The sequence below is a fragment of the Gossypium hirsutum genome, chromosome A09 (genome assembly GCF_007990345.1).
Source record: "Gossypium hirsutum isolate 1008001.06 chromosome A09, Gossypium_hirsutum_v2.1, whole genome shotgun sequence".
Taxonomy (NCBI): Eukaryota; Viridiplantae; Streptophyta; class Magnoliopsida; order Malvales; family Malvaceae; genus Gossypium; species Gossypium hirsutum.
In genome coordinates this window covers 85,251,302-85,278,623 of record NC_053432.1, presented here as the reverse complement: position 1 = coordinate 85,278,623, position 27,322 = coordinate 85,251,302, and the positions used below count along the sequence as shown (strand labels likewise).

Below are 27,322 nucleotides of genomic sequence, written 5' to 3'. Positions count from 1 at the left end.
AGTCTTCTTGTAGCCTTGCTCCCCCATAACAGACTCAAACTTCTTGTACCATTGCCTTGGAGCTTGCTTCAAACCATACAAGCTCTTCTTCAATCTGCACACATAGTCCTCTTTCCCTTGTGCAACAAAACCCTCTGGCTGCTCCATGTAAAGCTCTTCTTCCAAGTCACCATGAAGAAAAGCAGTTTTCACATCCATTTGTTCAACCTCTAGGTCATAACAAGCTGCCAAACTCAGTATAGTTCTGATAGAGGACATCTTCACAACCGGAGAAAATATTTCTTCAAAATCAACCCCCTTTTTCTGAGTATAACCCTTGACGACCAATCTAGCTTTGTATCGTGGAGATGAAGACTTCTCTTCTTGCTTCAACCTGTAAACCCACCGATTCTTCAAAGCTCTTTTGCCCTTAGGCAGTTTCACTAATTCAAAAGTATGGTTCTCATGCAATGATTGAAGTTCGCCTTTCATCGCTTCAACCCACTGATCTTTGCATTCACTCTCCATAGCCTCTTCATAACATTCAGGTTCTCCCCCGTCAGTCAAAAGAACATATTCATCAGGAGAATACCTGACAGAAGATCGTCGATCTCTAGAAGACCTTCGAAGTGGAACTGCTGGTGGAGCTATAGGTGCTTGTTGTTGATCATTCACAACATCATCCATGGGAGTATCAAAGTCACCTATAGTCTGATGGTCACCACTAACATCACCATGCACATCATCCTGGATAGGATCTGGTGAAGAGTCTAGGGGAACCGGATTCACATCGATCAAGTCACCACTACCTTGTGAATCCACTTTCTCTGTCTTATCAATGTCATCAATGGTCTGATCCTCAATGAAGACAACATCTCTGCTTCTCACGAGTTTCTTCTGAACTGGATCATAGAGTCTATAACCAAACTCACCATCTAGACCATAACCAATAAAAATGCATTGTCGAGCCTTGGCATCCAACTTGGATCTTTCATCCTTTGGAACATGAACAAATGCTTTAATACCGAACACACGTAGGTGATCATATGACACGTCTTTACCAAACCAAACTCTATCTGGCACATCACCTTTCAAAGGAACACTAGGAGACAGATTTATCACATGTGTCACTGTATTCAAAGCTTCAGCCCAAAACGATCTTGGTAACTTTGCATCTGACAACAAACATCTGACTCTCTCAATCAATGTTCGGTTCATTCTTTCAGCTAACCCATTTAACTGTGGAGTCTTTGGTGGTGTTCTCTGATGTCTGATTCCCTGTCGCAGACAATACTCATGAAACGACCCTGTGTACTCGCCACCATTATCAGTACGAATGCACTTCAACTTCTTCCCAGTTTCCCTTTCAACTGATGCTTGAAACTGTTTAAACACCTCAAAGACTTGATTTTTAGACTTTAAAGTGTAAACCCATAGCTTTCTTGAACAATCAACAATGAAAGTCACAAAGTAAAGTGCACCACCATGTGATCTTACTTTTATCGGACCACAAACATCTGAATGGACCAACTCTAGCAACTCTGATTTCCTATGAGGAGGATGGCTTCTAAATGAAACTCTTTTCTGCTTTCCTGCTAGACAATGAGCACAATTCTTCAGTGTAGCATTCTTTAAACCCGAAAGTTGATTCTTCTTCGCTAAACAGCTAAGCCCCTTCTCACTCATGTGACTGAGTCGTTTATGCCACAACTCAGTTGAGTTGTCATTCAGTGTCACATTCACCGTCTCTCGAGAAGTCAAAGCTTGCATCAAGTACAAATTTGAGCTCTTCTTTCCTCGAGCCACAACCAAGGAGCCTTTAGTCAGCTTCCACTGCCCTTCACTGAAAGTGTTACAGAATCCCTCATCATCAAGTTTTCCTGCAGAAATCAAATTCAAACGGACATCCGGTGCATGTCTGACATCCTTGAGAGTTAACTTTGTTCCATTGTTACTTACCAAGCTAACATCTCCCATACCAATAACCGAAACCAAACCATCATTACCCATCTTCAATACCCCAAAATCACCAGGAGTATAAGATGTGAAGAATTCCTTCCTCGACGTGACATGAAGTGATGCACCAGTATCAATCACCCAACTAGTCTCGTCGCATGCTAGGTTGACCAAATTCTGATCACAAATAACTAACAAATCTTCACGAGTAACAGTAGCAACACGCTCGGATTTTTCATCGTCATTCCGGTCGTGTTTATCACCACCACTTTTGTTCTCTTTCTTCCACTTGAAGCAATATTTCTTGATATGGCCTTTCTTACCACAATGATGACACTCAAGATTCTTGTATCTCGATCTTGACTTGCTTCGGCTTTTATCTCTACCTTTTCCATCTTTGTCTCTGTTTCTCTCCCTGTTCTCGATAACCAACACCTCGGACTGTGATGTAGAACCCTGAGATCTTCTTCTAACCTCTTCATTCAACACACCACTCTTAGCCAAATCCAAAGTAATAATACCCTGTGGGGCAGAATTAATGAGTGAGACTCGAAAGGTCTCCCAAGAGTCTGGTAGAGTAGCAAGCAACCAAAGTCCTAAAATCTCGTCATCAAATTTGACACCCATACCAAGCAACTGATTCATCATACTCTGAAATTCACTAACATGGTCAGCTATAGACATTCCTTCTTTATATTTCAGCGCCATCATTTTCTTCAGCAAAAATAACTTGTTATTGCCCGACCTCGAAGCATACAAGCTTTCAAGCTTCTCCCACAATGTTCGAGCATGTGTCTCCTGATCAATGTGATTGTAAACATTTTCTTCAACAAATTGCCGAATAAAGCCACACACTTGTTGATGCTCAAATTCCCATTCTTCATCACTTTTCGAATCGGGTTTTTGAGTAGTAAAGACCGGAAGATGCAAAGCCTTCACAAACAACAAGTCCATTTTATTCCGCCAAAGTTGATAATTTGTGCCATTCAACATAATCATCTTGCTCGTATTAATTTCCATAATTATCTGACACAATAACCAAGCTCTGGTACCAGTTTGTTGGGAAGAAACCGAACAACCGAAACAAAGCGAAAGCACAACCGGTGTTCTTTCTCTCCTTATAACTCCTGTAAAAATTATGGCAAGCACAATAGCACAAGATATGTTCTCTAGCAACCTTAATCAACCACAAATCAACTAATGCAACCACAACAAAAATAAATAGAGACACCGATATTTTTACGTGGAAAACCCCTTTAAATCAAGGGTAAAAAACCACGGGACTTTAGAGTCCGATAAAGAGCTCCACTATCATCAAATGTTCAACTACAAGATCACAATATCAAGCCTACAACAAGCATTCAACTCCGACAAGGCTAACAACATGTAATCTTTAGCAAAAGAGAGAAAAATGAGAGAACATCACCAAAAATGTAGCTGCTGAAAAATGGGTATTTCCGACGCTACAAGACTCGGATGAAAAATCCGACCGTACAAAGTCAAGAACACCTTATCACCTAGCTGCTGTCCAAAAATCAGCTCAATCGAACCACGGATGGACCTTCGATCGAAGAGTTGATCACTGCTGCACCAAGCTTGAAAATCTGATTTTTTTCTATTCTCTTTCTCTCTATTTTTTCTTTAGCTCTCTGCAGAAAAATTTCTGCCCACTCCCGTTAATAAGCCAAAAAATTGGCTTTTGACAAAACCAAAAGAAAAAGGAAGGCAAAACATTTGTGCCAGAAAATATAGGTTTCCCACATAGTGGGACCCATACCCAACAAATATTATATATATTCTTAATACAACCCAAATAAATGTTTTTTGGGCCTCGCAAGACGGAGAGAGAGGGGGAATAAATTTAAGGGAAAAGATCAAAAGAGATTATGGTGAAAGAAGCAGGGAGAAAGTGCTCTCATTGTGGACACAATGGCCATAATTCGAGAACTTGTTATGTTCACAATTCGAGATGTTGTAACGGAAAAGGAGGGTGTGTCAAGCTTTTCGGTGTTAAGATAGGTGCAATGTATCAAAAGCAAGAGAATGTAATGAAGAAAAGTTTTAGCATGGGAAATCTGCAATCTCATGCAGAAAACAACAACGATGATGATGGGTATTTTTCTGATGGCCAGATTCAGTCTAAGAAACACAAAGCCTCCCATGAAAGAAAAAGAGGTATCCTTTCTTTCTTTCTTAATTTGTTGATTTAATATAATCACTTGGATAAATAGGAGATTTCTTATATGTGAAACCTGGCTGCCATTGATTGAATAAACAAGTGGCTAATCTGGGAAAAAAGGGTTTACTCCATGTGGGAATTATTATTGTGCCTTTTGCTTAGGGAAGCCACGGACTGAAGAGGAGCATAGAACCTTCTTGGCAGGTTTGAGAAAGCTGGGGAAAGGTGACTGGAGAGGAATTTCAAAGAATTTCGTTCCCACTAGGACCCCAACGCAAGTTGCAAGCCATGCACAAAAGTATTTTCTCAGGCAGGCTGGGACTGATAAGAAGAAACGCAGACCAAGCCTTTTTGACATGGAATTTCAAGAATTCGGATCCGTAAGATATTGTCTTAATTAATCCCCTCTTTCACTTATGATTATCAAGTAGCCGGTTCTTTCATGTACATGACACTACTAGATATATACAGTTGATTATCGTTTGTATATTAATTAACAGAGTTCAAGTCCTTCGGATTCCCCTTCAGAGGAAACCACTAGAAGTTCACCTCAGACCGCCAAACCATTTCCACATCATTGCTTGGATGATCGTCCAATCAGATCCTTGACTGAATCTCATAGTTTTCCCACATATTATTATCTCGGGACTACTCAACCCATGGTAAGGGCCTATTCTTGCCAATTCCATCGGAATGCTGCCAATCTAATGGATGATGTTTTTAACAGGCACCAGAAGCGAAACTGATGGCTTTTTTACCATTTATGCATGCAAATGCAATGAATCATGCAGCACCACGTTACATAAACACTAAGGCCCTTGTAAATGTAGCTGCTCATTATTGGAACCCACCCATTGTTTGAAAAGTAAAAAAGGGTGGGCACCGAAAGTAGAAAGTAAAATTGGTTGGCAAGTTGGGTTAAAAGTTGGCATGGGATAATTGCAATTTTGGTCCCTAATTGTATAGGGACATTGCAAGTTGATCCTTGAACCTCAACTATAAATAGGCCTAACCATTTCTTACTTTCTTCATCCCACACTTGCCATTCTCTACTTAAGGCAATTGTTCTCTCTCCCTATTTGTAAACTTTCACTTGTATTTTTGGAGTGAAATATATTTGGTAGTGCCCGAGGACGTAGGCAAAATTTGCTGAACCTCGTTAAAATTCTAGTGTTCTTTATTTTTGTTTTGCATATTTTGCAAGTGTCATTGTAGTGATTTATTGTGCTATTAAATTACGATAGAGGGATATTCTGGCTAGGAAAGATCTGGTATGTAAGCGATCCTCGTGATCCACCTCTCTTTCCTGGGAATTGAACTTAGTGTGATTTTTCAGTACAATAATTTTACTCTTTCACACGCTTCCGCGCAACAATTGGTACCAGAGCCAGGTTCGTACTTGGGGAATACGACCGTTTACGGTACTATTCACGTATACGGCACTATTCACGTATACGGTACTATTCACGTATACGGCACTATTCACGTATACGGTACTGTTCACGTATACAGTAGTTGGGATTGAGGAGAAAAATGGCAGCAGCATCGTCATCAGCAAGGACTACTGTGACAAATGCAAAATTTGAAGTAGAGAAATTTGACGGTACCAATAATTTTGGTATGTGGCAGTGTGAGATCCTGGATGTCTTATGTCAGCAAGAGCTGGATATAGCCCTTGAAGAAAAACCTGACAAGATGGATGACAAGGAGTGGGCCAAGATCAATAGACAGTCGTGTGGTACAATTCGCCTATGTTTGGCCAAAGAGCAGAAGTACTCCGTCATGAGGGAGACATCAGCGAAGAAGCTGTGGGATACATTAGAAGAAAAGTTTCTAACGAAAAGTCTTGAAAATAGGCTTTATATGAAAAAGAAACTTTTTCGGTTCACGTATGCACCCGGTATGTCGATGAATGACCATGTGAACTCATTCAATAAAATTTTAGCAGACTTGCTAAATTTGGATGAGAAATTTGAAGATGAAGACAAGGCATTATTGTTGTTGAATTCCCTTCCTGATGAATATGATCATCTTACCACCACATTGCTTCATGGGAAAGATTCAATCACATTTGATGCAGTCTGTAGTGCGTTGTATAGATCTGAGACTCGAAAGAAAGATAAAAGAGATCACAGAGATACAACTGCAGAAGTCTTAACAGTAAGAGGTCGTTCACACAGCAGCAAACCTGGTAGAAGGGGTAAGTCCAAAGGGAGACCCGCCAAAGATGAATGTGCCTTTTGTCGTGAGAAAGGGCATTGGAAAAAGAATTGTCCTAAGTTACAAAAGGGCAAGTCTATTTCTAATGCATGTGTAGCGGAGCATGATGAGGAGTCAGACTTTAGCTTGGTTGGCATGGCAATGGCATGTCAAACGGATGAGTGGATATTGGATTCGGGATGTACTTACCATATGTGTCCTAATAAGGACTGGTTTTCTAGTCTTGAAGAACTAGAAGGTGGAGTTGTTTTTATGGGCAATGATAGTGCCTGTAAGACAATGGGTGTAGGTACAATCAAATTGAAGAACCATGACGGCTCAATCCAAGTTCTGACAGATGTTCGCTATGTACCCAGCTTGAAGAAAAATCTCATCTCATTAGGGGCCCTAGAATCTAAAGGGCTCACAATCACTTTGAGAGATGGATTACTAAAGGTAGTAGCTGGGGTATTGACGGTGATGAAAGGCACTAGAAGAAATAACTTGTACTATTTAAATGGAAGTACAGTTATTGGATCAACATCAACAGCTTCTGTGAAAGATGCAGATTCAGAGGCTACCAGGTTATGGCATAGGCGATTGGGACATGCTGGTGAAAAAGCTTTGCAGACTTTGGCGAAGCAAGGCTTGTTGAAAGGTGCAAATTCTTGCAAATTGGAATTCTGTGAACATTGTGTTCTGGGCAAGCAGACGAGGGTAAAATTTGGTTCAGCAATTCACAATACGAAAGGAATTCTGGACTATGTTCACAGTGATGTGTGGGGACCTACCAAAGTGGCTTCTTTGGGAGGTATGCACTATTTTGTCACTTTTCTTGATGATTATTCAAGAAAAGTATGGGTGTATCTAATGAAAAGAAAAAATGAAGTTTTGGATGCATTTCTGAAGTGGAAGAAGATGGTGGAGACTCAGACAGGTCGAAAGGTCAAACGACTTCGATCAGATAATGGTACTGAGTACAAAAATGATCCATTTCTACAAGTATGTCAAGATGAGGGCATTGTGCGACACTTCACTGTTCGAGATACACCACAGCAGAATGGGGTGGCAGAACGCATGAATCGGACTATACTGGAGAAAGTTCGATGTATGTTGTCCAATGCTGGATTGGGCAAGGAATTTTGGGCTGAGGCAGTTACATATGCGTGCCATCTAATTAACCGATTGCCATCAGCTGCAATAAATGGAAAAACTCCTATGGAGATGTGGACTGGTAAACCTGCTACTGATTATGATTCTTTACATGTTTTTGGTTCCACTGCATATTATCATGTAAAAGAATCTAAGTTAGACCCAAGAGCAAAGAAAGCATTATTCATGGGTATAACTAGTGGTGTAAAAGGATACCGTCTCTGGTGTCCTGATACAAGGAAGATTGTTTTCAGTAGAGATGTAACTTTTGATGAATCAACCATGATGAAGAACGAGGATTCACAAAAGGATGACAAAACCAGTAGTACTTTGCAGCAGGTGGAGTTTGAAAAGGTTAATGATGATCCAGCTAATATTGAAAGAACAAATGATGAAGAAGTTTCGACCCAAGAACTTCTACAGCAACAAGATTCAATTGCATATAGGAGGCCAAGAAGAGAGATTCGTAAGCCTGCTCGCTTTGACGATATGGTGGCCTATGCACTTCCAATTGCAGATGATGATGTTCCTTCCACTTACACAGAAGCAATAAGTAACTCTGATGGTGTAAAGTGGAAGCAAGCTATGAATGAAGAAATGCAGTCTCTTCATAAAAATAGGACTTGGGAGTTGGTGAGACTGCCCAAGGGAAAGAAGGCAATTGGATGCAAATGGGTATATGCAAAGAAGGAAGGATTTCCTGGTAAAAATGAAATTCGATACAAGGCTAGATTGGTAGCAAAGGGTTACGCTCAGAAAGAAGGAATAGACTACAATGAAGTGTTTTCTCCAGTTGTGAAGCATTCGTCTATTCGAATTTTGCTAGCCTTGGTTGCGCAATACGATCTTGAACTAGTTCAGCTTGATGTGAAGACAGCATTTTTACACGGTGATTTGGAAGAGGAAATCTATATGACTCAGCCTGATGGATTCAATGTTGCTGATAAAGAAAATTGGGTTTGCAAACTGACAAAGTCGCTTTATGGATTGAAACAATCTCCGAGGCAGTGGTACAAGCGATTTGATCAGTTCATGAAAGGGCAAAGGTACACAAGAAGTAAATTTGATCATTGCGTATATTTTCAGAAGCTACAAGAAGGAACTTTCATATACTTGCTCTTATATGTTGATGATATGCTAATAGCATCTAAGAGCAAAGTTGAGATTGAGAGATTGAAGACTCAACTCAATCTCGAGTTTGAGATGAAAGATCTAGGTGAAGCTAAGAAGATTCTTGGCATGGAAATATGTAGAGATAGAGCTCATGGCAGAGTTAGCTTGTCTCAGAAGCAGTATTTGAAGAAAGTACTACAGCAGTTTGGCATGAACGAGCAGACCAAACCTGTAAGTACCCCGTTGGCTTCTCATTTCAAGCTTTCTGCACAACTATCTCCTTCGACGAATACAGAACGAGAATACATGTTGCAAGTTCCGTATTCTAATGCAGTGGGTAGCTTGATGTATGCAATGGTGTGTACAAGACCCGACATTTCACAGGCAGTTAGTATAGTGAGCAGGTATATGCATAATCCTGGAAAAGGACATTGGCAAGCTGTGAAATGGATTCTACGGTATATTCAGAAGACCGTGGATGTTGGATTACTGTTCAAGCAGGATAATACACTTGGTAAAGGTGTTATTGGGTACGTTGATTCTGACTATGCCGGTGATTTGGACAAGCGAAGATCAACCACCGGTTATGTGTTTACACTTGCTGGAGGACCAATAAGTTGGAAGTCTACACTACAGTCTACAGTTGCATTGTCAACCACAGAAGCCGAGTACATGGCTGTAACAGAGGCTGTAAAGGAGGCTATTTGGTTACAAGGTATGGCTAAAACCTTGGGGTTGGTTCAGGAGCATATTAACGTGTATTGTGATAGTCAAAGTGCTATTCATTTAGCAAAGAATCAAGTCTATCATGCACGTACAAAACATATCGACGTACGATTCCATTTTGTGCGGGAAATTATTGAAGAGGGGAAAATTTGTCTTCAGAAGATCAAGACTGCAAATAATCCCGCAGATATGATGACTAAGGTGGTAACAGCAACCAAGTTCGAACATTGTTTGAACTTGATTAATATCCTGCAAGTTTAACAGTTGAAGAAGGCACTATCAAGTATTGTTGTCAAAGGCAGAAAGAATTGTGTGAAGATAAGATTATCCTAATCAAATCTTCAAGGTGGAGATTATTGGAACCCACCCATTGTTTGAAAAGTCAAAAAGGGTGGGCACCGAAAGTAGAAAGTAAAATTGGTTGGCAAGTTGGGTTAAAAGTTGGCATGGGATAATTGCAATTTTGGTCCCTAATTGTATAGGGACATTGCAAGTTGATCCTTGAACCTCAACTATAAATAGGCCTAACCATTTCTTACTTTCTTCATCCCACACTTGCCATTCTCTACTTAAGGCAATTGTTCTCTCTCCCTATTTGTAAACTTTCACTTGTATTTTTGGAGTGAAATATATTTGGTAGTGCCCGAGGACGTAGGCAAAATTTGCTGAACCTCGTTAAAATTCTAGTGTTCTTTATTTTTGTTTTGCATATTTTGCAAGTGTCATTGTAGTGATTTATTGTGCTATTAAATTACGATAGAGGGATATTCTGGCTAGGAAAGATCTGGTATGTAAGCGATCCTCGTGATCCACCTCTCTTTCCTGGGAATTGAACTTAGTGTGATTTTTCAGTACAATAATTTTACTCTTTCACACGCTTCCGTGCAACACTCATCCCTCTGGTATCCCTTCCCCAAGGTCAGTTCACCACAGCATGTTTCGAGCTGGCCCTAGTGCCTCTTCCACGGAAAAAGATGTTTTGGAGCTTAAGATCGGCCCCCCTCAATCACCTAAAAATGCTATAATTCTTCCATCTCACGCATCCATCAGGGTGATTTGAATAAAGTAAAACAAGAAAGAAATGGTCATTTTGGCACCAAGCTGATCAGCAGAATTAGAACTAAATTCACCAACACTTCTTTCATCATAATCTTTAGATCTTTTTGCATGCGATCGATTTTCACGACTTGTCATGTTTAACCTCTTTTCAGTGTCAAAAACATAAAATAAAATTACGAATTAAACGTTGTACGTGGAGATATTACCATAATCATCTGTATATTTTAAAAAAAACTTATTTCTCTTTCAACTTTGCCCAAGCAAATACATATGAAGAATAAAGTACTACCATCAAACAACAGAATTCTGTACAGGCCATTAATAATCTGCAAATTAATGAAATAAACTTTCATAACAGCTTTCGAATTACCACTGCTTCTTAAGATAAGCTCCCCTATAGTCGAATGCCAACTTCAATTGCAACTGCAAATGCCCGTTTAGATGAATCACTTTTTCTTTACCCAGGCTGTTACACTTTGTTTCCAACCAGAAGCTTTTCACATTCTCACTTGCATAACGATCAATATTTCTTCAGCCATTGCTTCACATTGCTGAAATTGTATTGGTCAGCGACATCATAAATTATCTACCAGATCTTCTCCTTGCATTCAATGACAAAAAGGCTGAAGCTCTGTTAACAGCAAAGGGTACTATTGAAATAGTTTGCATTTTATAGTAGAATTAATTCTTCCAAGTTTTTTTAAAAAAAATGTTCTGTTTGTCCTATAATTACAAATAGTTCCAATAATAATTTTCCCTTGGTTTAAGGACATTGTATTGTTCTGTGTCTATAACGTTGCTATTATTTTTAAGTTATTCTGGAACTCTTTAATTTAAAAATGAACAAATACACATAAATTTTCAGATTTCTTTTATAGGATTGACTATATTGAGCAGTTGAGCTTAAAATTGATACTAAAAATTATGATATTTGGATTTTTTTTATGTAAAAGTTTTCATTGCAAAAAGACTTAACTTGTTCTTTACAATTATTTATTGAAATGTTTCTATTTGGATTTCGGAGGATGAATGTAAAATTATTATTCGAAGAAAATATTCATTTTAAGATTTCTCATGTTATCTATACATAAGTTTTTATTATAAATATTATTTAAATCAATATCATTAAACATGAAGTAACAACATTTAAGAGAATGCTTGATGTGCTTTAAAAAAAAAAGGGAAGCTTTATCTACCCAAAGAATAAATGATGAAAAATATAAAATCCAACGAGTTAGATTAACTCATTTGTAACAATTAATCCAATCCACAGTATCAATTTGTAATTCTTGTACAACTTGATTTAACTTAAAATTTTCATTTGGAATATGCAGTCAAATTCTTATATTATATTCACAAACTAGAATATAGAGGAAAAGAAATTCCTCAAATCTGAAAAGAATGTCCTTCCAATTACCATGAACAATATCTAAAACAAGAGAATGGAATTATTGTTGGTGGCTTGTCGAAATGAATTAAATGAGAAGGGAATCAAAGAATTGAGGGTAGGAGAAGTGCAGTTTCCTTTAAGGTTTGTTAGGTTTAGGATGTTTAGTGGAGTCGACGTCTCCCACTTCCGCAATTGGCAAAAACCCTGTTTGAGTTCCGTCACTATCATTGTCTATGTCTCCATCTATAGTCAAGCCGTCGATTCTGGCTGCTACCGTCTCCACTTTCGTTCCCACTTCCACATCTGCATTAGTCGTTTCAAAACATTAATTGTACTTATACTCCAAGAATATATGTATATATATATATTCCCAGCCCAAAGGATACCTGGGTTGGAAAAGAACCAGAGGATCAAGGCACAAACAAGCAGCACCAAAGGAATTATATGTACAGCATTCTCTGCAAACTTAGCCCTTGACTTCTCTTTCTTATTAGCCATCTCTACACTGGGATCATATACGGGCGGTTCGTTACTGTCGTCCACCGATGATGACATTCTCAGCCCCGTAATACTCCCCGCCTTCGGGGATGAATAATACCCATCCGTAACTCTGCTCCAGCTTGATGATCTATACATTATGTTTTTTTTTTCTTCTGCTATCAAATTAATTAATAAAACAATGTTTATGTATGTAATTTATTTTTCTAAGAGAACAAGGGTTTGGTAGATAGCCGGATTCTAATTGTGGATAATAATAAAACTTTGTCATTGTTATTAGATTTAAGATCCGATTATTTTGGCTTATTCCTTGCTAGCTATTTTAGACTTTGTCAACCTTTTCTTTCTTTCTTTTTTCTTTTTTATCTGTAAGAGTTTCTTTGTTAGCTTTTAATATATACGTTTAATCAATTAAAATTGAAATGAATTTCTATTAGAGATAAAATAAACCATCTTTAATAATATAAATAAATAGATAGACTATCTATGATCTATGTATGATGATAGCTAGCTATAGTCAAGTTATGAGAGGATTAGGTTTTTTTTTAATCTTATTAGATATTAATAGTGCTTATATATTTTTTTAAGTATGTGTGTATGACTATTATAACATTAATCTTATGTTACTAGTTTGTATATTTTACGCGTGTATAGAGCGGAGGAAATTAGCAAGTCAAATAAATGGCATCCAAAATGAAAAGGAAAACGCTTTGCTATGGCTTAGGGGCTGATAGCTTGTAACGCTAAGAGGAGTGGGTGAGGGTGAAGTTTGTTGGTGAGGCAGATAAACGCACCTCAGCTCCAATACCCTTCCTGTTGACATGCAAGAAAGATGAGGCAATTGAATTGCTTGTATGACCTTATAACTCTTTATGGTATAGAACTCCATGCTCCAAGCTGCAACAGGAAAAAAAGAAAAACCTTGGTGTTAACCAAATGATTCAGCCTCACAACTCAAATCATCACAACAAATTTAGGATTTGAGCTTAATCAATGTAATTGCTACAAGAGCTAGTGGTTTAATAGTAGAGCAACCATATTCAATAAAATTCAAAGGGAATTTGTTCAACTGAAATTCACCACCATTTGTCCTATTTAATGTAACCCCCACCAAATTTCAACCACTTGTTAAAAAACAATGGAAATGGAAAGTTCCAAAACAACCACATATGTTACTTCTTCACTCAATGTTCATCAATAAATTAATCCATTTAATATACTATGACCCAACAAACATGGTCATATGCAGCTATAAAGTTAGGTCATCTAATCATAAGCAATCTTGAGGTATATATATGATGCGCAATTTTTTCATCTCAAAATAACAAGTTAATCTCCCATTAATCGTCATGACTAAGCTTATTCTGCTTTGTTTTCTATCTATTTTCTGCTTTGCGTTAGCAAGTCATGCCGCTACATACGTGGTTGGGGACACATCCGGTTGGGACATAAGTTCTGATATCGATTCATGGGCTAGTAGCAAAACATTTAATGTTGGTGATGTTCTATGTAAGTGGTTTCTTTCTGCAATTCTTCTTTTTCATTCTTTTGCCTCCTATAATAATTTTTTTTAACAAATGCCTACTATAAGATTTAAGTATGAGGGTTAAGAATTTTGGTGTATATTTAATACTGGATTTGTTTAAGAGTCTAGCTATTCACTCAAATTTAAAGGTTAATCCAATATTTGAGAGGATTTAAAGAAAAATATTCGATTTGAAAAACTTGTTTAGACAAAATAATATATTAAATATTTTTATTTGTATATATTATATAATTTATATCTTATGTAAATTAAATATATGGTACTATAATTTAAATAATGAGAAATATTTTTTTAATAAAATAATATCTATAAGATTATTGAATATTATATGAGAATAACATATTTTTATAATAATGATTTTTTTAAATGCTCAAGGTTAATCAAACTTATGTTTTTCATTTATAAATAAGAATGAGTTTTAATTAGAAAAATAAGAAATAATTTGAAATTTTTTAAAACTTATATTTTAGTCCTAACAAGTTTTGACAATTATTAACGATATACATAAAATCCGACTAAAGCTAAACTCATAGACATTTCTATTTGACACAAATTTTTTTATTTATTTGTGTTACTTGTAGTGTTCCAGTACTCATCATCTCACAGTGTAAATGAGGTGAGAAAAGAAAGTTTTGAAACATGCAGCACGACAAATATATTGAGAAAGTTTTCCAATGGAAATACGACAGTTATATTGTCAAATAGTGGTATCAGATATTTTGTTTGTGGCAACAAGTTGCATTGTCTAGGAGGCATGAAGCTTAAAGTAGATGTAGATGAGAAATCAACTAGTGTTGGTGCTCCTCAAGCACAGTCTGAAGGAGCTGCTACGCTCCCGCAGCCTTCCTCTAAAAGCAACAATCCTTCCACTGTTATTCCAACTTCAACTGGGTATATGAATGGTGGATTTCAATCTCAGCTAATAGCCTCCATGTGTTTGACTGCTGCAATGCTACTTGAAATTAATGTTGGTATATAGCTCAGCATGCACCATTACTCCTTGCAGTGGCGGAGCTTAGATTTTTAATTTAAGCTTTTTATAATTTATAAAATTTTAAATTAATAATAGTAAAATTACACTTTAACTCTAAAAATAATAAAAATTTGATTTAATTTTTTAAAAATTATAAATATATAAATTATTAAATTGATAAAATTATATTTTTATTATCATAAAAATATAAATTTAATTTCAGCCCAAAAAGATTTTCCTGCTCTTCCACCGACTTTAAGCATCACACAGTTTTAAGCAAAATTATGTGGATTTTTTATATTGTGATATATACCCTTGTTATGCATGCCAAATACAGCTTCCTTTCCTTAGGTTGCTGGTGGGAGTCGTGATTTCTAATTAAAAGAGAATTTTTAACAGTTTCAAAAGAGAGTTGAAATTTTCAAAAAAAAAAAAAAGTTACGTGAATTGTGTGATTCTATAAATATTGCGCCACAAGAGATTGGCCAGTTTGCTTAATAAGATTTGGTTTTAGCATTATCGTAATTAAGTTTCTTTCGTGACTCTATCTTTTTATGTATTCTCGAATTTATCCTATGTATTAACGTTTTTTATAATAAACAAGAAAGCTAAGATCATCATCCCAACTTTTTTTCTTTTACTAGTCAAAACAATTGTGCTAGTCCAGAATAGCTCTAATTACACCATTTGGAAAAAGATGACTGATTTAGTTATTAAAATTATAAAATAAATAATTAATTACGAATCCCCATTTTGTCACCATAGTATGGTTTTCTTTTAAATAAAAGAAAAGTGCAAAATAAGAAAGAATCCAAAAATAGCAAAACAAAGTTGCTGTTGTTGAATTCAATACTCAACTCTTAACTCAAATAAACCCGTAACTTCAATGCTAATTGCTTTGAGGCCTAACGCTCGCCAATTCTTCTTCCCTTCTCTCTAAACTTTTTTTCTTCTTTCTCTCCAACTTTCCTTTGCTGACCCGCCATGAACATCCTCAAAAACCTCGGCTTTGGGGCCAACAACAAGCCAACCGCTTCAATGGAGAATTGCGCCATCGCTCAGGGTCCTGAAGACGACGTCCCGCCTTCTGGTCAACAGTTTGCTCAGTTCGGTGCGGGCTGCTTTTGGGGCGTTGAACTGGCTTTCCAGAGAGTTTCGGGGATCACCAAAACTGAAGTTGGGTATTCCCAAGGATTCATGCATAATCCGAGTTATGAAGACGTGTGTTCGGGGACTACCAACCACAGTGAAGTCGTGAGGGTTCAGTATGACCCTAATGAGTGTAGCTATGACACTTTGCTTCATGTCTTTTGGGCTCGCCATGATCCTACTACCCTCAACCGCCAGGTGGGTTTCTATGAAAATTTATGGCTTTTAAGGGTTGTTTTGAGGTGGGTTTGCATGATAAGGCTTCTTTTTCATCATCCATTCATTTAGCTCGTTAAAATTTTTATTTTAGTGGTGTTTTATGTGGGTGGATCCATCTGTAATCTTGGGATTTTTTGGAGGTGGATTTTGTGCTTGACCATCGCAATTGTGAATTATCTTAATTTTCAGGTATTTTAGGGGTTCTGTCATCTATGACTAAGTGGGGAGAAAAAAATTGGGGGGTGGGGTGGGGATGCTGCTGGTTTGTGTGTTACTGATTTCCTTACCTAAGCGAATTTGATTGTCAAAGTTCCCATCTAGTTTATGCGATTTTGAGGAGTTGTCTTCCTTGCTTTAGCGTCTTGTCTTGTAATATGTCTTTGTTTTGCTCATCCTTTTGAAAGGGGAATGAGTAGTGTAACATCTCACCCTGCAAAAGTGTTTTTTTTTTTATTTAATTGATAGTTGGGAATTATAAGTTGTGCATGCTACTTCAGTGGTGGTCAACATTTCTGAAGTTACAAGTATTTTCTTTAAACCAGTAAAATTTGGAGTTATTGAAATGTGTCAGGGCGTAACAATGAAATAGAGATGTTGTGGAATTCTTGTCATGATATATTGTTTCTTTTTTCTGGCATGTTGCTAGATATGAGGCTTATTTGATTGCAGCTCATGATCAATATGATCTTTTGTTGGATAACTTGAGATTTGTTTTCTTGTAATTTCAACTCCACTCGATCTGGGGTCTACTGCTCGTTTTCCTTAATAGATAATATTGGATTCTCCAAGAATAGGCTAAGCAGGTGTGTTTGGTGAAGTAGAAAGTGAAAGAAAATAGAAACCAAGAAAATTGGAGAATGATGAGGTCTGATATTTGAGATTCCTTGCTTTCTGTGATACAGCTCATTGATATTTATACAGACAAGTTGAGAATAACTATTTCTATTAAGCTGACTTCAGCTAAACCATCAAATCAACTAACTGTTAACTTCTCCACTACTAATTCTTAGCTGACTCAACTGACATAACTAACATGCCAACTGCTTATAGTCTAACATTCCCCCATCACCTAAAAAAAATCCGACAGAAACCAAATCAATTGCCACTTGCTTCTCTGTCAATTTCTTCTAAGGAGCAGACTCCAAGTTTCTTGCTAAGTAAGCAAACGCTCCAACTGCTAGGGGTTTTGTAAGAATATAAGCTACCTGTTCTTCACCTTCACCTGGTACATAGTTCATTTCAGGCTTCCCCTCAGCAACTCTTTCATGAACAAAATACACCTGTAACTCCTCATGCTTTGATCTATGCTTTGATCTAGCATGGAGACTAGGATTCCATTTCCTTGACTTGGCAACAAGCTCATATAGCGAGGATGGAATCCAAAAAAGTTCAGAAAAAGACATTGGCAACACTCCTATATTCAGCCTCTGAAGTTGAGAGAGCTACCAATGGTGGTTTCTTGGAGCTCCAGGATATAGGGTTTGCTCCCAAAAACAAGACCCAGCCTGATGTAGACCTTAGACCTTCAAGACTGCCTCCCAATCTGCATCAGGGTATGTTTGCACTCTTAGCCGCTCAGCTGGTTGAGATAAAACCCCATGATCAATTGTACCTTGCAGGTAGTGTGGAACTCTTTTAACAGCAACCCAATGAGACTTTTCTAGGGTGACTTAGATACTGACTCACATTAATAACAGCAAAAGTGATGTCAGGTCGAGTTGAGCACAAATACTGAAGCTTTCCCACAATGCTTTGATAAAATGATGGATCTTCCAGTAATTCTCCACCCTCAGCAACAAGTTTAGTTGTGCTCACCATAGGAGTAGGTTGAGGCCTATAGTTCTCTATTCCTGCAATCTTAAGTAGTTCGCAATGCTTTCCCATCAACTACTTGTGCTTCCACTCCAAGGTAGTAGTTTAGATCTCCAAGGTCTTTCAGTAGCTGCATAACTATCTAGTCAACATCACTTTGAGCATCACCTGTGAGCACAATATCATCTACATAGCACAGCAAAAACACCCTTCTTTGGTTATCACCTTTGATAAACAAATCAACATCAGTTTGGGGTGAATCAAAACCAAGCTGCTGAGTTCATCAAACCAGGCCCTGGGAGGCTAGGAGCTTGTTTGAGCCCTTATAGGGTCTTGTGTAACCTGCAACCTTCTCTCATGTGGAACTTACTTGCTCAAACCCAGGGGGATGAGCCATGTAGACTTCTTCTTTAAGTGTGTCATTCAAGAAGGCGATGTTAATATCTAGCTGCCTTAACCTTCACTTGAATGTCATAACAAGAGTTAAAACAACTTGCACTGTGTAATCCTTAACAACAGGACTGAAGTTCTCTTTATATCACAACCTGCTGTTTGGAAATACCCCTTTGCCACTTATTGTGCCTTATAATGAGCTATGTTTCCACTTGGATTCTTCTTTAGTTTGAACAACCATTTGCAACCCACTGCTTAATTCCCTTCAGGTAATGGTTGAATAGTCCATGTTTGTTGCTGTGTAAAGCTACCATTTCTTGTTCCACTGCAGCTTTCCACTGTGAATGTTGCATTGCTTCTTCAACAGATGTTGGTTCTTGATAAGTGCGGTCCACATGATAAACTTTTGGTTTGAATACTCCTGCCTTTGATCAAGTAATCATTGAATATTGATTACTCACATGACCGGGACTAGGAACAGCATCATGCAAAAATGATGCACCAGTAGGAATGTCCTCAACCTGTGGAGGAATGTCATTTTGTATTGAAGCTTTAACTTGTGAGGAAGCTAATGTCTCATGTGTAGGATCATCATACACAAGATTCTTAGCTTGTAGAGAGACTTAGGGAGAAGAAAAACTTGCTTCCTGTGATGTTGCTTGTAAAGCTGAAGATGCTGTTGATTGAAAAACAGTAGGAGCAACAACAATAATTCCTGGAAATACATAGCCTGAATCAGTCGATGAAGTTTGAACTATAGATTTTCCCCCTTTTTGCTTATAAGGAAAATGTCCATCAAACAAAACATGCCAAGAGGTGAACAATCTTCCATTGGCATCCGAACATCTATAGCCCTCATGAATGGTAATGTGGTTTAGGGGAGAAAATAACAGCAATTAAAGAATTAAGGCTGCACAAACAAATAGGAAAGCAGATGGAATTCTAGAAAACTTAGGCTTATGGAAAATCTCTAGTTAATTCAAAGAAAATAATAAGAATAACACTAATAACAGGAAAACCTACAACTTATTTGTATAGGTTATAGGCTTCTTTCTTGCAAGTAAAGTTCCTAGGCTTTCTTACTAGTAAAGTTTTATTCCTAGCCCTAGCTTTAAACTCTAAAGATAACTAATAACTCTAGCTGCCTATAATATATCTAGTGGTTAAAATAAATATTATGAAATAAAACTGAAATAATACAATATTATAATATAAATGAAAGCTCTTGGATCATTCTCCCCGGCTTGGAAAATCGACTTCGGTAAGAAACACTTCCACCACTCCAGTTTCTAGTTCAAGAATTCCATTGGCTGATTCAACAGTAAGATCTTTCAAAGAGCGTACTTCTCCCCAAGGGATATCTACTTCCATATCATGAACGTTGATATCATTACCTTCCTTAACTTTAACCACAGGTTTCTTACATGGCACCTCATCTTGTGGAACACACTGTATATTAATATATTCAACAGTAATAGGGAGGACATGTTCTTGCACAGGGATGGCGTCAAGGGTGGTAGGCAGGGGGGCCCCCTCCCCCCCAAAATGAAATTGTAAATTATCAATTTAGTCCCTTGAAATTTTTAAATTTATAAGTTAGTTTAATGGTAAAAATACACTTTGGCCTCCCCAAAGATGGAAAAAATTCAATTTAATCCCTTCAAAATTCTAAACTAATAAGCTTGTACAAAGAAAAAATTGTAATTTGACCCCTTTAAAGTTTTATAATTTAATTTTGGCCCCTCCAAAGATAAACTTTTGGCTTCGCCCCTTTCTTGCATACAGTTCCTCTTAGCTTCACTGTCACCGGATTCCAGGTTGCAATTGTCAATCAAAGCCCTTTCTAAAGGAAGGGTCTCATAGACTAGAGTTGTATCTTCTGCCAAAGAACTAGCTCCAACATTGTTTGTGTTTTCTGAAGCTTTGGCACCTTTTGAAAATAGGCTGCTATAAAACACCTCATAACTATATAAATCAGGGCTAACTTGTCAAAGGGTACGCCACTAAAACAAGCAGCAAATAGATCAGAAACCAATGTTGCTGCAGGAATATCATTAAGAGAAACACTTCTATTACCCACTTCAATTCCATAACCTTTATCAGTCTTACCAAGACTTGCTTCTTTGATTTCAAATCATTAATAAAAAGTCTCCACCATACCTGCAACAAATAGGACCACTATAGAATTATTACCAATAGTTTCAGCTTTTGGATATTCTTTAAACCAGACCCTAAGTTGGTTTTATCACTCTCAGCAATTTGAGGTAGTTCCATTGGACTGGTATAGTCAGGTTGAACCTAGAATCTGTTTGATCACCACCATAAGCAAGAGTTCCTTGAGAAACATCTTTATTGTCATTAGTATTCTGAGGACATGTACTATCAAGCTCCATTTAACTCTTTGTAATTAAAATTTCATTTGAAACCTGTTTTGGACTTGCAACATTCTCTAAGCCAATATCGGTTTTGTATTCATGTTTCAAAGAATTAGCTCTCTGAACAAAGGCTGTAACCACAAGAGATCTGTTGCTTTCCACACTATTTTCACGTTCCTGTGCGCCAGCTTCAGTAATATATACCTTTTTTTTCTTTCTTCTTTTGGAACAGCACAAGCTACAGCCTGTTTTCCGTGAGCTGGTGTGCTGACAGCTGATTCTCCATCTAAATTGTTCTTGTTTACCTCAACCAATGTCTTGTTTGACATATAAGCAGCAGGAGTATTCCTGCTCTCGCATCCTGCATGTTTGCCATCTTTAGTTTCTGTCGAGCAAGTCCCAAAGAAATTTACGGCATTGAAAGTAGTTGTTACAATAATTGAATGTTGTTTTGCAATGTCTACTCGTATACCCACCACACTCATTATCTGCATATATGCGCTTGGCATTTCTAACAACTCATAAAGGCCATCTATAGTCTTAAAAGTTGTTTCAGAGAAAAAACAAACTAGTCCAAGATGTTCAAACAAATAATTTTTGTTCTGATGCCAAGGAAAACAGTCATGTGAAATTATCAACAAAAGTCCTCATTTGTACCTATTTCATGAATTTCATCCACTAGCAACTGACTTTCTATGGAAACCACTAGAACTCGATTTTCTGCAACAACTTCCATGTTTTTTTGCAGGTAGTTTTTCTTCAAAAGACTGCATCACCTTTACACTATGACTTACCTTCAAACTTTCTAGCTTTTTTTTTTTCTGAGGGAAAAAAAAAAAACTTTCCAGTTTTTTCTTGAGTTCAGCATTGAATTCTCCCTCAGCAGAATCTGTTTCGTTGTAGAAACTGAAACTCTTTTTACTTCAGAACTATCACTTGCCTTTGTTTCCCATAAGATATCTAAGAGATTTTCGACTTGCCTCCAATCCTCCCCTTTTTCTAAAGATGTGTTTATCATTGTATGAGCAATCAATGACTCTTCATTAACCGTATAAACATCAGTTGCTTCACTTTCTTTTAGGATATTCATCATAGATAGGTTTCAACGTATCATAATCTTGCTTTTCCACATGCATCTTTCTGTAAAAGTTAGTAACTTCTACATTAATACCCTCATTTAATTCAAGGGCATGCACCAACCGCTCTTTCAATCCACCTCGTACCGTACAATCTGCTGGTCCAACATCCAAGGGGTTTTCTTCCTGACCAAGATCAGATTTATTAGTGAGACTACCTTCCAGTATATCTAATTGTGCGCACCTTCACTCCATCTGGGCTGGCACTCATTCTTGTTGCCGTCAAGTGTAAATGGCATGCTTCAATTCTTCAGTTGCACATCATAGCATAGCCAATTTTGTTTCTTGACACTGATTTTGTCTTCCTCAACTACTAACGTGTCCAACCATGGCTTAATAGGAAACCCTAATATAAACACTCGGATCTAATTAGGCTTTCCTTACCAAAATTGATGTGGTTCGAGGGAGAAAACAACAACATTTAAGGCTGAACAAACTGTAGGAAATCAATCTAGGCATGTGATTAGTTGTATCATGCTGTGTAGTTGATTCTTAGGAGATCAGTTACCTAAAATATTGATATTCTATATTAGTTAAGATTTTGTAATATTAATCCTAATTATAGGAGCCTATCAAGGCCATATGTACAGGATATTATGTGTATATATTGGCATTCAGCTTCACGTAAATAATAATAAGCATTTTTCACAATTCTCACAAAACTTCACAAACGAATAGGAAAGATGGAACTCTAGAAAACTTAGGGCTATAGAAAATATCTAATTTTTCTATTAATTCAAATAAAATAATAAGAATAATGATAATGGTTGTACAACTACAAGCTACAACTTATCTTTATAAGTTTTCTTTCTTGCAAGTAAAGTTACTAGTCTTTCTTGTAAACAAAGTTTTATTCCTAGCCCTAGGCTCTAGCTTTATACCCTAAAAATAACTAATAACCCTAGCTATCTATAATATATCTAGTACTTAGAATAAATATTATGAAATAAAACTGAAGTTATACAATATTATAATATATATAAAAGCTCCTGCATCAAATGGGGCTATAACCTAGGAATATATAGGGTGATGATCTGTATAGGAGCTTGTGTCTATTGAAGGGATGCTGATATGGAAAATAGAGGCTCCCAAAAATCCTGAGGTGAGCATAATCAGGCTTAGAATTATACAGCTTTTCATGTGGTGTGGGACCATCTAGAGCTTAGTAGGCAATCGGTTGATGAGAAGAGAAGTCTGTGCTAAGTGTGTAAGGCCAACTTCAACAATTTGCTGCTGCTTACGTTCTACAGCTCCATTTTGTTCAGAGGAATATGGGCAGGTTACTTGATGTTTAATTCCAAAAGAAGCCAAGACACTAGTTAAACCTCTAAACTCACCACCCCAATCTGACTGCAGCTCAAGGATTTAAGTGCCAAAATGAAGTTCAGCTGCTTGTTTAAAGTGAAGAAATGCTGCGTTAGCTCCAGGTTTTTGCTTCTACATATAAATCCTAGTTGGAGTGGGGCACTATACATTGTAGATGAATGACCAAGGGCAATTTATGACTTTTTCCTATATAACAAGCTATGCACGATGACTGATGTATTCTTAGATCTAGGTAGGACTAGATTTCAAGACTGAAAAGTTTTCATCATAATATCATGAGATGGAAGCCCAAGCTGAAAGTGCTACATCTCACAGGACCCTTCAACTGATTGTGATTTATTCTCAGTGAAAGAACTTGACAGAAAATAGCTCACATCATCTCCTTTCGGCTGGTAAAGACCATCTCGTTGGACTCCTTGCATCACTACCTCCTTAGAGATTGAGTCCTTCACATAGCAGTGAGTAGAATGAAATTCAAAAAACACACTGTTATCTTTCGCAAGTTGGGAAAAAGATTGCAAATTCTTTGTGATTGCAAGTGTGTACAATATATTATTTAGTTGCAGCTGTTTGTTCTTAGACATAAAAAAGTTATGCCCATTTTGAGATATATATATATAAACCAGAGTCATCACCAACTACTACTTTGTTTGTACAATATGGAGTGGAATGTTGCAACTTTGTCAAATCATTGGTCAGATGGTTAGATGCACCAGAATTGGGGTTCCAGGCACCATCTCTCACAACTGAAGGAGTAGCAATTAATCCATCATGGTTGTTGTAGAAGCATCAAACTTGACTAGTGCACTAGAATTAGATCCCAGGACTAGATATTGTTCATCTCTCACACTGCCATTTAGAACACAAGAATTGGAAGTCATATTCATGTGACTATCACCATTGTTGGGAGGACATGCATTAGAAACAAAACCTGCAGCACCACCAAGTGAAGGATCAAACTTTTAGCAACAATTTTGAGCCAAATGTCCCATCTTTGCACATAGCTGAAATTGGGGCCTTCCATTAAAATTGAACCTTCCTCTTGTTCTTCCTGTAGAGAGAATGGTGTTCTTGGTCAATATTGATAGGGCACACCTGTGTACGGCAATTGAGGACCTCTGTTGACCACCATTACCAATTTAAGTTGGAATCTGATGCACCTTATTCGGACTAAATTATGTAGACATGTGAGATGAAAATTTTCTATTTTCCATATCCAGCAAAATCGAAGACATGGCCCCAGCATCATATGATTGTCTGCTTGTGGTGATTATAGCTACAACAGATTCATGAAGCCATTTAAAATGGATGAAATCTGCTCAGTTTCTGTAATCTTTTCTCCACAAACATCAAGATTATCACAAATGATCTTGATATTCCTGAGATAATCACGCATACATTGCTCTCTTTTTCTTTGAGCATGTAGCGGACATATGAGATTGATGATTTTTGTGTAGGATTTTGATGAAAACAGTTGAAGAATTGTAGACCAGATATCAGAAGATGTTTCACAAGCTACTAGAGTATATCAGAACTTACTACAGGTGGAAACCATGAAGCAAGATCGCTATCTTGCTGATTGTAGGTGACTCAATCTCATTCTTGACACGCTCACTGGATGCACTGAGTGTGAACTCTGGAGGAATTGTCTTTGTGCCATCAATATAGTTTTCAAGTCCATAACTGTTTTCTGTTAGGTACACTTGTTTTTTCATAAAGGAAAGTTAATCTCTCCAAGTTGAATGTTCACCCTTTTAATGGTGAAGCTGCCCTCCAATTCTGTTGCATCTTGTCTGACCATGGCTGCATTGATGAGCGGGATCTGCATGCAAAAGAGCTATTTTTGCTAGAAAACAAGCTCTGATATCATGTTGGATTCTTTCAGAATAGGTTAAGCAGGTGTGTTTTGTGAAGTAGAAAGTAAAAGAAAATAGAAACCAAGAAAATCGGAGAATGATGAGAACTGATATTTGACATCCCTTGCTTTCTGTGATACAACTCATTGATATTTATACACGCACAAGTTGAGAATAACTATTTCTGTTAAGCCGACATCAGCTAACCCAGCTAACCAACTGCTTATAGACTAACACAGCTCATGATCAATATGATCATTTGTTGGATAACTTGAACTCCACTCGCTCTGGGGTCTACTGCTCGTTTACCTTAATGCTAATCGTGTTGTTAATATATCATGAGAAAGCTTGTCCTGGGCGATCAATCAATTTGATTCAACATAGTCTTGATTAGTTTTGGCATTGTGATAGGTTGTGAATCCTTTGGCAGGGCAATGATGTGGGGACACAGTACAGATCTGGGATTTACTTTTACAGCCCAGAGCAGGAGAAGGCAGCAGTGGAATCCATGGAAAAACAGCAGAAACTCCTCAACAGAAAGATTGTTACTGAAATTCTGCCGGCCAGGAAATTTTATAGAGCAGAGGAATATCACCAGCAGTACCTTGCAAAGGGAGGTCGTTTTGGTTGTAAACAATCTGCTGAGAAAGGATGCAATGATCCTATCCGATGCTATGGCTAAGTTGCCACTTTTTCTGTATGCACTTCTGCTTTTGTCTATGGAATTTTAATGCCTTGTGTTATCTATGTAGTTACTGAAGGTGGTGGACTTGTAATTATTCATAATTCCAAGGCAGACCGATATCTATGTTTTGTATATCTACAGTGATAGGTTAGGACATGATGTTTGAACTTTCAAATATGGCGATCATGTATTAATATAGAAATATTACATGCCTTTATGGGGGAGGATGTTTCCTTTTCTTCCATTTTTTTTTCTGTATAATATAAAACCAACGAGTCACTTAAAGGCTAGAGACAATAAATAGGATGATTACTGCATTTCCATCAAAAAGTCACAAACCTTTGCTTGGACGGCCAAGTATCATTAGGCTGATGAAGAGCAGTATGTATTATTCTCACTTGAAGCTATCTCAAGACTGATGGGATCACGAAAGCAATCCACCCGTAAATGTGAATACAACAAAACCATGACAGTAGCCGCTGAAAACCAAATCAAACCCATTATACTACTGTCTAAATTTGCTCCATTATCTGATTAATTTTTTCTAAAAATATTTATGGATTTGGGTGAATTAATTAAATGTGTATTTTCTCTAAAAGTAAATTTGAGGACTAGATTGCAAATAAAATGAAAAAGTTACAGTAAAAAAAAACTAAATTATCAATTAAATTCAAAAAAGTAAATGGCCAAACCTAACAACAGAGATGACAACTAATTACTTAAGCTAAAAAGATGAAATAAAAGTTTAACCAAAAAGAGTCCTTTTAAACTGTTGAAAATCAACTCTTAACATTAACAAAAATGCCCTTAAAATGTGTGTTGACTTGAATTGGTGTTGGACAAAAGACAACCTCTGCAGCAATTTTTTCCTTGTCAAGTAGCGGTGTCGTGACATCCATACCTCAAGGCCGTGACACCCTAGATAGTGGCACAAATGTGGCTCTAAGGGTTCCCAATGTTGCGACATCCACTAGTCGATGTTGCGACATGCCTGTTGGTGCCCACGATTTCTCCACTTCAACACCTTAAGTGATATCTTGAGTTGAAAACTCAATATCACGACTTTGAGCTTTATTAATTTGAACGTGTGGTTTTAGGGGCACATTTTTAGATAACTCCAGCTAAGAACTCTCCAATGCTTAATCTCAATTGAGATCTATTCCAATTTAATGATGTTGATATTTTGGTTTCAAAATCAACTTCTTTTTATGATTTTTTTTTACTATCAATTAGGTTTTATTTAGTATATAATTATAAGTTTCTTCAATTATTTTACAGTCTAAATTTAATTTTATTTGGGTTGATATTATATTCGAATAGAATTTTTCAATAATAATAATTTCAAGATTCAAACTGTTTAGTAAAAAAGTTAATATCAATAAGTTACTTGTTACAAAAATCACAATATATATAGTTTGGGCTGAAATTAATTATTATATATACGTGTGTTTTGGTTATTCATTATATCCAATACATATTTTAGTAAGTTGAATGGCTGAATCATGTTAAAATATTGTTTTTCGATTGCACTTATTTGTTGGTTTTGGCATAAATAGTATTAGGATATTCAATATTAAACTTTGTTATTATATTTAAATTTA

The 27,322-nt window shown here is 37.0% G+C and overlaps 4 protein-coding genes across 4 annotated transcripts; 3 read left to right on the top strand and 1 right to left on the bottom strand.

Annotated features, from left to right (window-relative positions):
• Positions 1 to 3,821: 3,821 nt before the first annotated feature.
• LOC121206068 (probable transcription factor At5g61620) lies at positions 3,822 to 4,976 on the top strand. The gene is made up of 4 exons (XM_041076254.1): positions 3,822 to 4,110; positions 4,277 to 4,494; positions 4,615 to 4,776; positions 4,842 to 4,976. The coding sequence occupies exons 1-4, from the start codon at positions 3,822 to 3,824 to the stop codon at positions 4,974 to 4,976; spliced, it is 804 nt and encodes a 267-aa protein (XP_040932188.1).
• A 6,685-nt stretch (positions 4,977 to 11,661) lies between these two features.
• LOC107939836 (uncharacterized) lies at positions 11,662 to 13,213 on the bottom strand. Its single transcript, XM_016873219.2, has 3 exons — positions 13,046 to 13,213; positions 12,140 to 12,381; positions 11,662 to 12,056 (listed from the first exon to the last, which is right to left on the bottom strand). The coding sequence occupies exons 1-3, from the start codon at positions 13,138 to 13,140 to the stop codon at positions 11,890 to 11,892; spliced, it is 504 nt and encodes a 167-aa protein (XP_016728708.2). The 5' UTR covers positions 13,141 to 13,213; the 3' UTR covers positions 11,662 to 11,889.
• A 372-nt stretch (positions 13,214 to 13,585) lies between these two features.
• LOC107939835 (stellacyanin) lies at positions 13,586 to 15,396 on the top strand. Its single transcript, XM_016873218.1, has 2 exons — positions 13,586 to 13,760; positions 14,379 to 15,396. The coding sequence occupies exons 1-2, from the start codon at positions 13,601 to 13,603 to the stop codon at positions 14,774 to 14,776; spliced, it is 558 nt and encodes a 185-aa protein (XP_016728707.1). The 5' UTR covers positions 13,586 to 13,600; the 3' UTR covers positions 14,777 to 15,396.
• A 137-nt stretch (positions 15,397 to 15,533) lies between these two features.
• LOC107939834 (peptide methionine sulfoxide reductase) lies at positions 15,534 to 25,938 on the top strand. The gene is made up of 2 exons (XM_016873217.2): positions 15,534 to 16,117; positions 25,467 to 25,938. The coding sequence occupies exons 1-2, from the start codon at positions 15,755 to 15,757 to the stop codon at positions 25,716 to 25,718; spliced, it is 615 nt and encodes a 204-aa protein (XP_016728706.1). The 5' UTR covers positions 15,534 to 15,754; the 3' UTR covers positions 25,719 to 25,938.
• The last annotated feature ends 1,384 nt before the right edge of the window (positions 25,939 to 27,322 follow it).

Coding starts and splice junctions, on each gene's coding strand:
- LOC121206068 (XM_041076254.1), top strand. CDS start 3,822: ATGGTGAAAGAAGCAGGGAGAAAGTGCTCTCATTGTGGACACAATGGC. Junction 4,495..4,614: donor AATTTCAAGAATTCGGATCC/GTAAGATATTGT, acceptor ATTAATTAACAG/AGTTCAAGTCCTTCGGATTC. Junction 4,777..4,841: donor TCGGGACTACTCAACCCATG/GTAAGGGCCTAT, acceptor TGTTTTTAACAG/GCACCAGAAGCGAAACTGAT.
- LOC107939836 (XM_016873219.2), bottom strand. CDS start 13,140: ATGGAGTTCTATACCATAAAGAGTTATAAGGTCATACAAGCAATTCAA. Junction 12,382..13,045: donor GGAAGGGTATTGGAGCTGAG/GTGCGTTTATCT, acceptor CATAATGTATAG/ATCATCAAGCTGGAGCAGAG. Junction 12,057..12,139: donor CTGGTTCTTTTCCAACCCAG/GTATCCTTTGGG, acceptor CGACTAATGCAG/ATGTGGAAGTGGGAACGAAA.
- LOC107939835 (XM_016873218.1), top strand. CDS start 13,601: ATGACTAAGCTTATTCTGCTTTGTTTTCTATCTATTTTCTGCTTTGCG. Junction 13,761..14,378: donor TAATGTTGGTGATGTTCTAT/GTAAGTGGTTTC, acceptor TGTTACTTGTAG/TGTTCCAGTACTCATCATCT.
- LOC107939834 (XM_016873217.2), top strand. CDS start 15,755: ATGAACATCCTCAAAAACCTCGGCTTTGGGGCCAACAACAAGCCAACC. Junction 16,118..25,466: donor CTACTACCCTCAACCGCCAG/GTGGGTTTCTAT, acceptor ATCCTTTGGCAG/GGCAATGATGTGGGGACACA.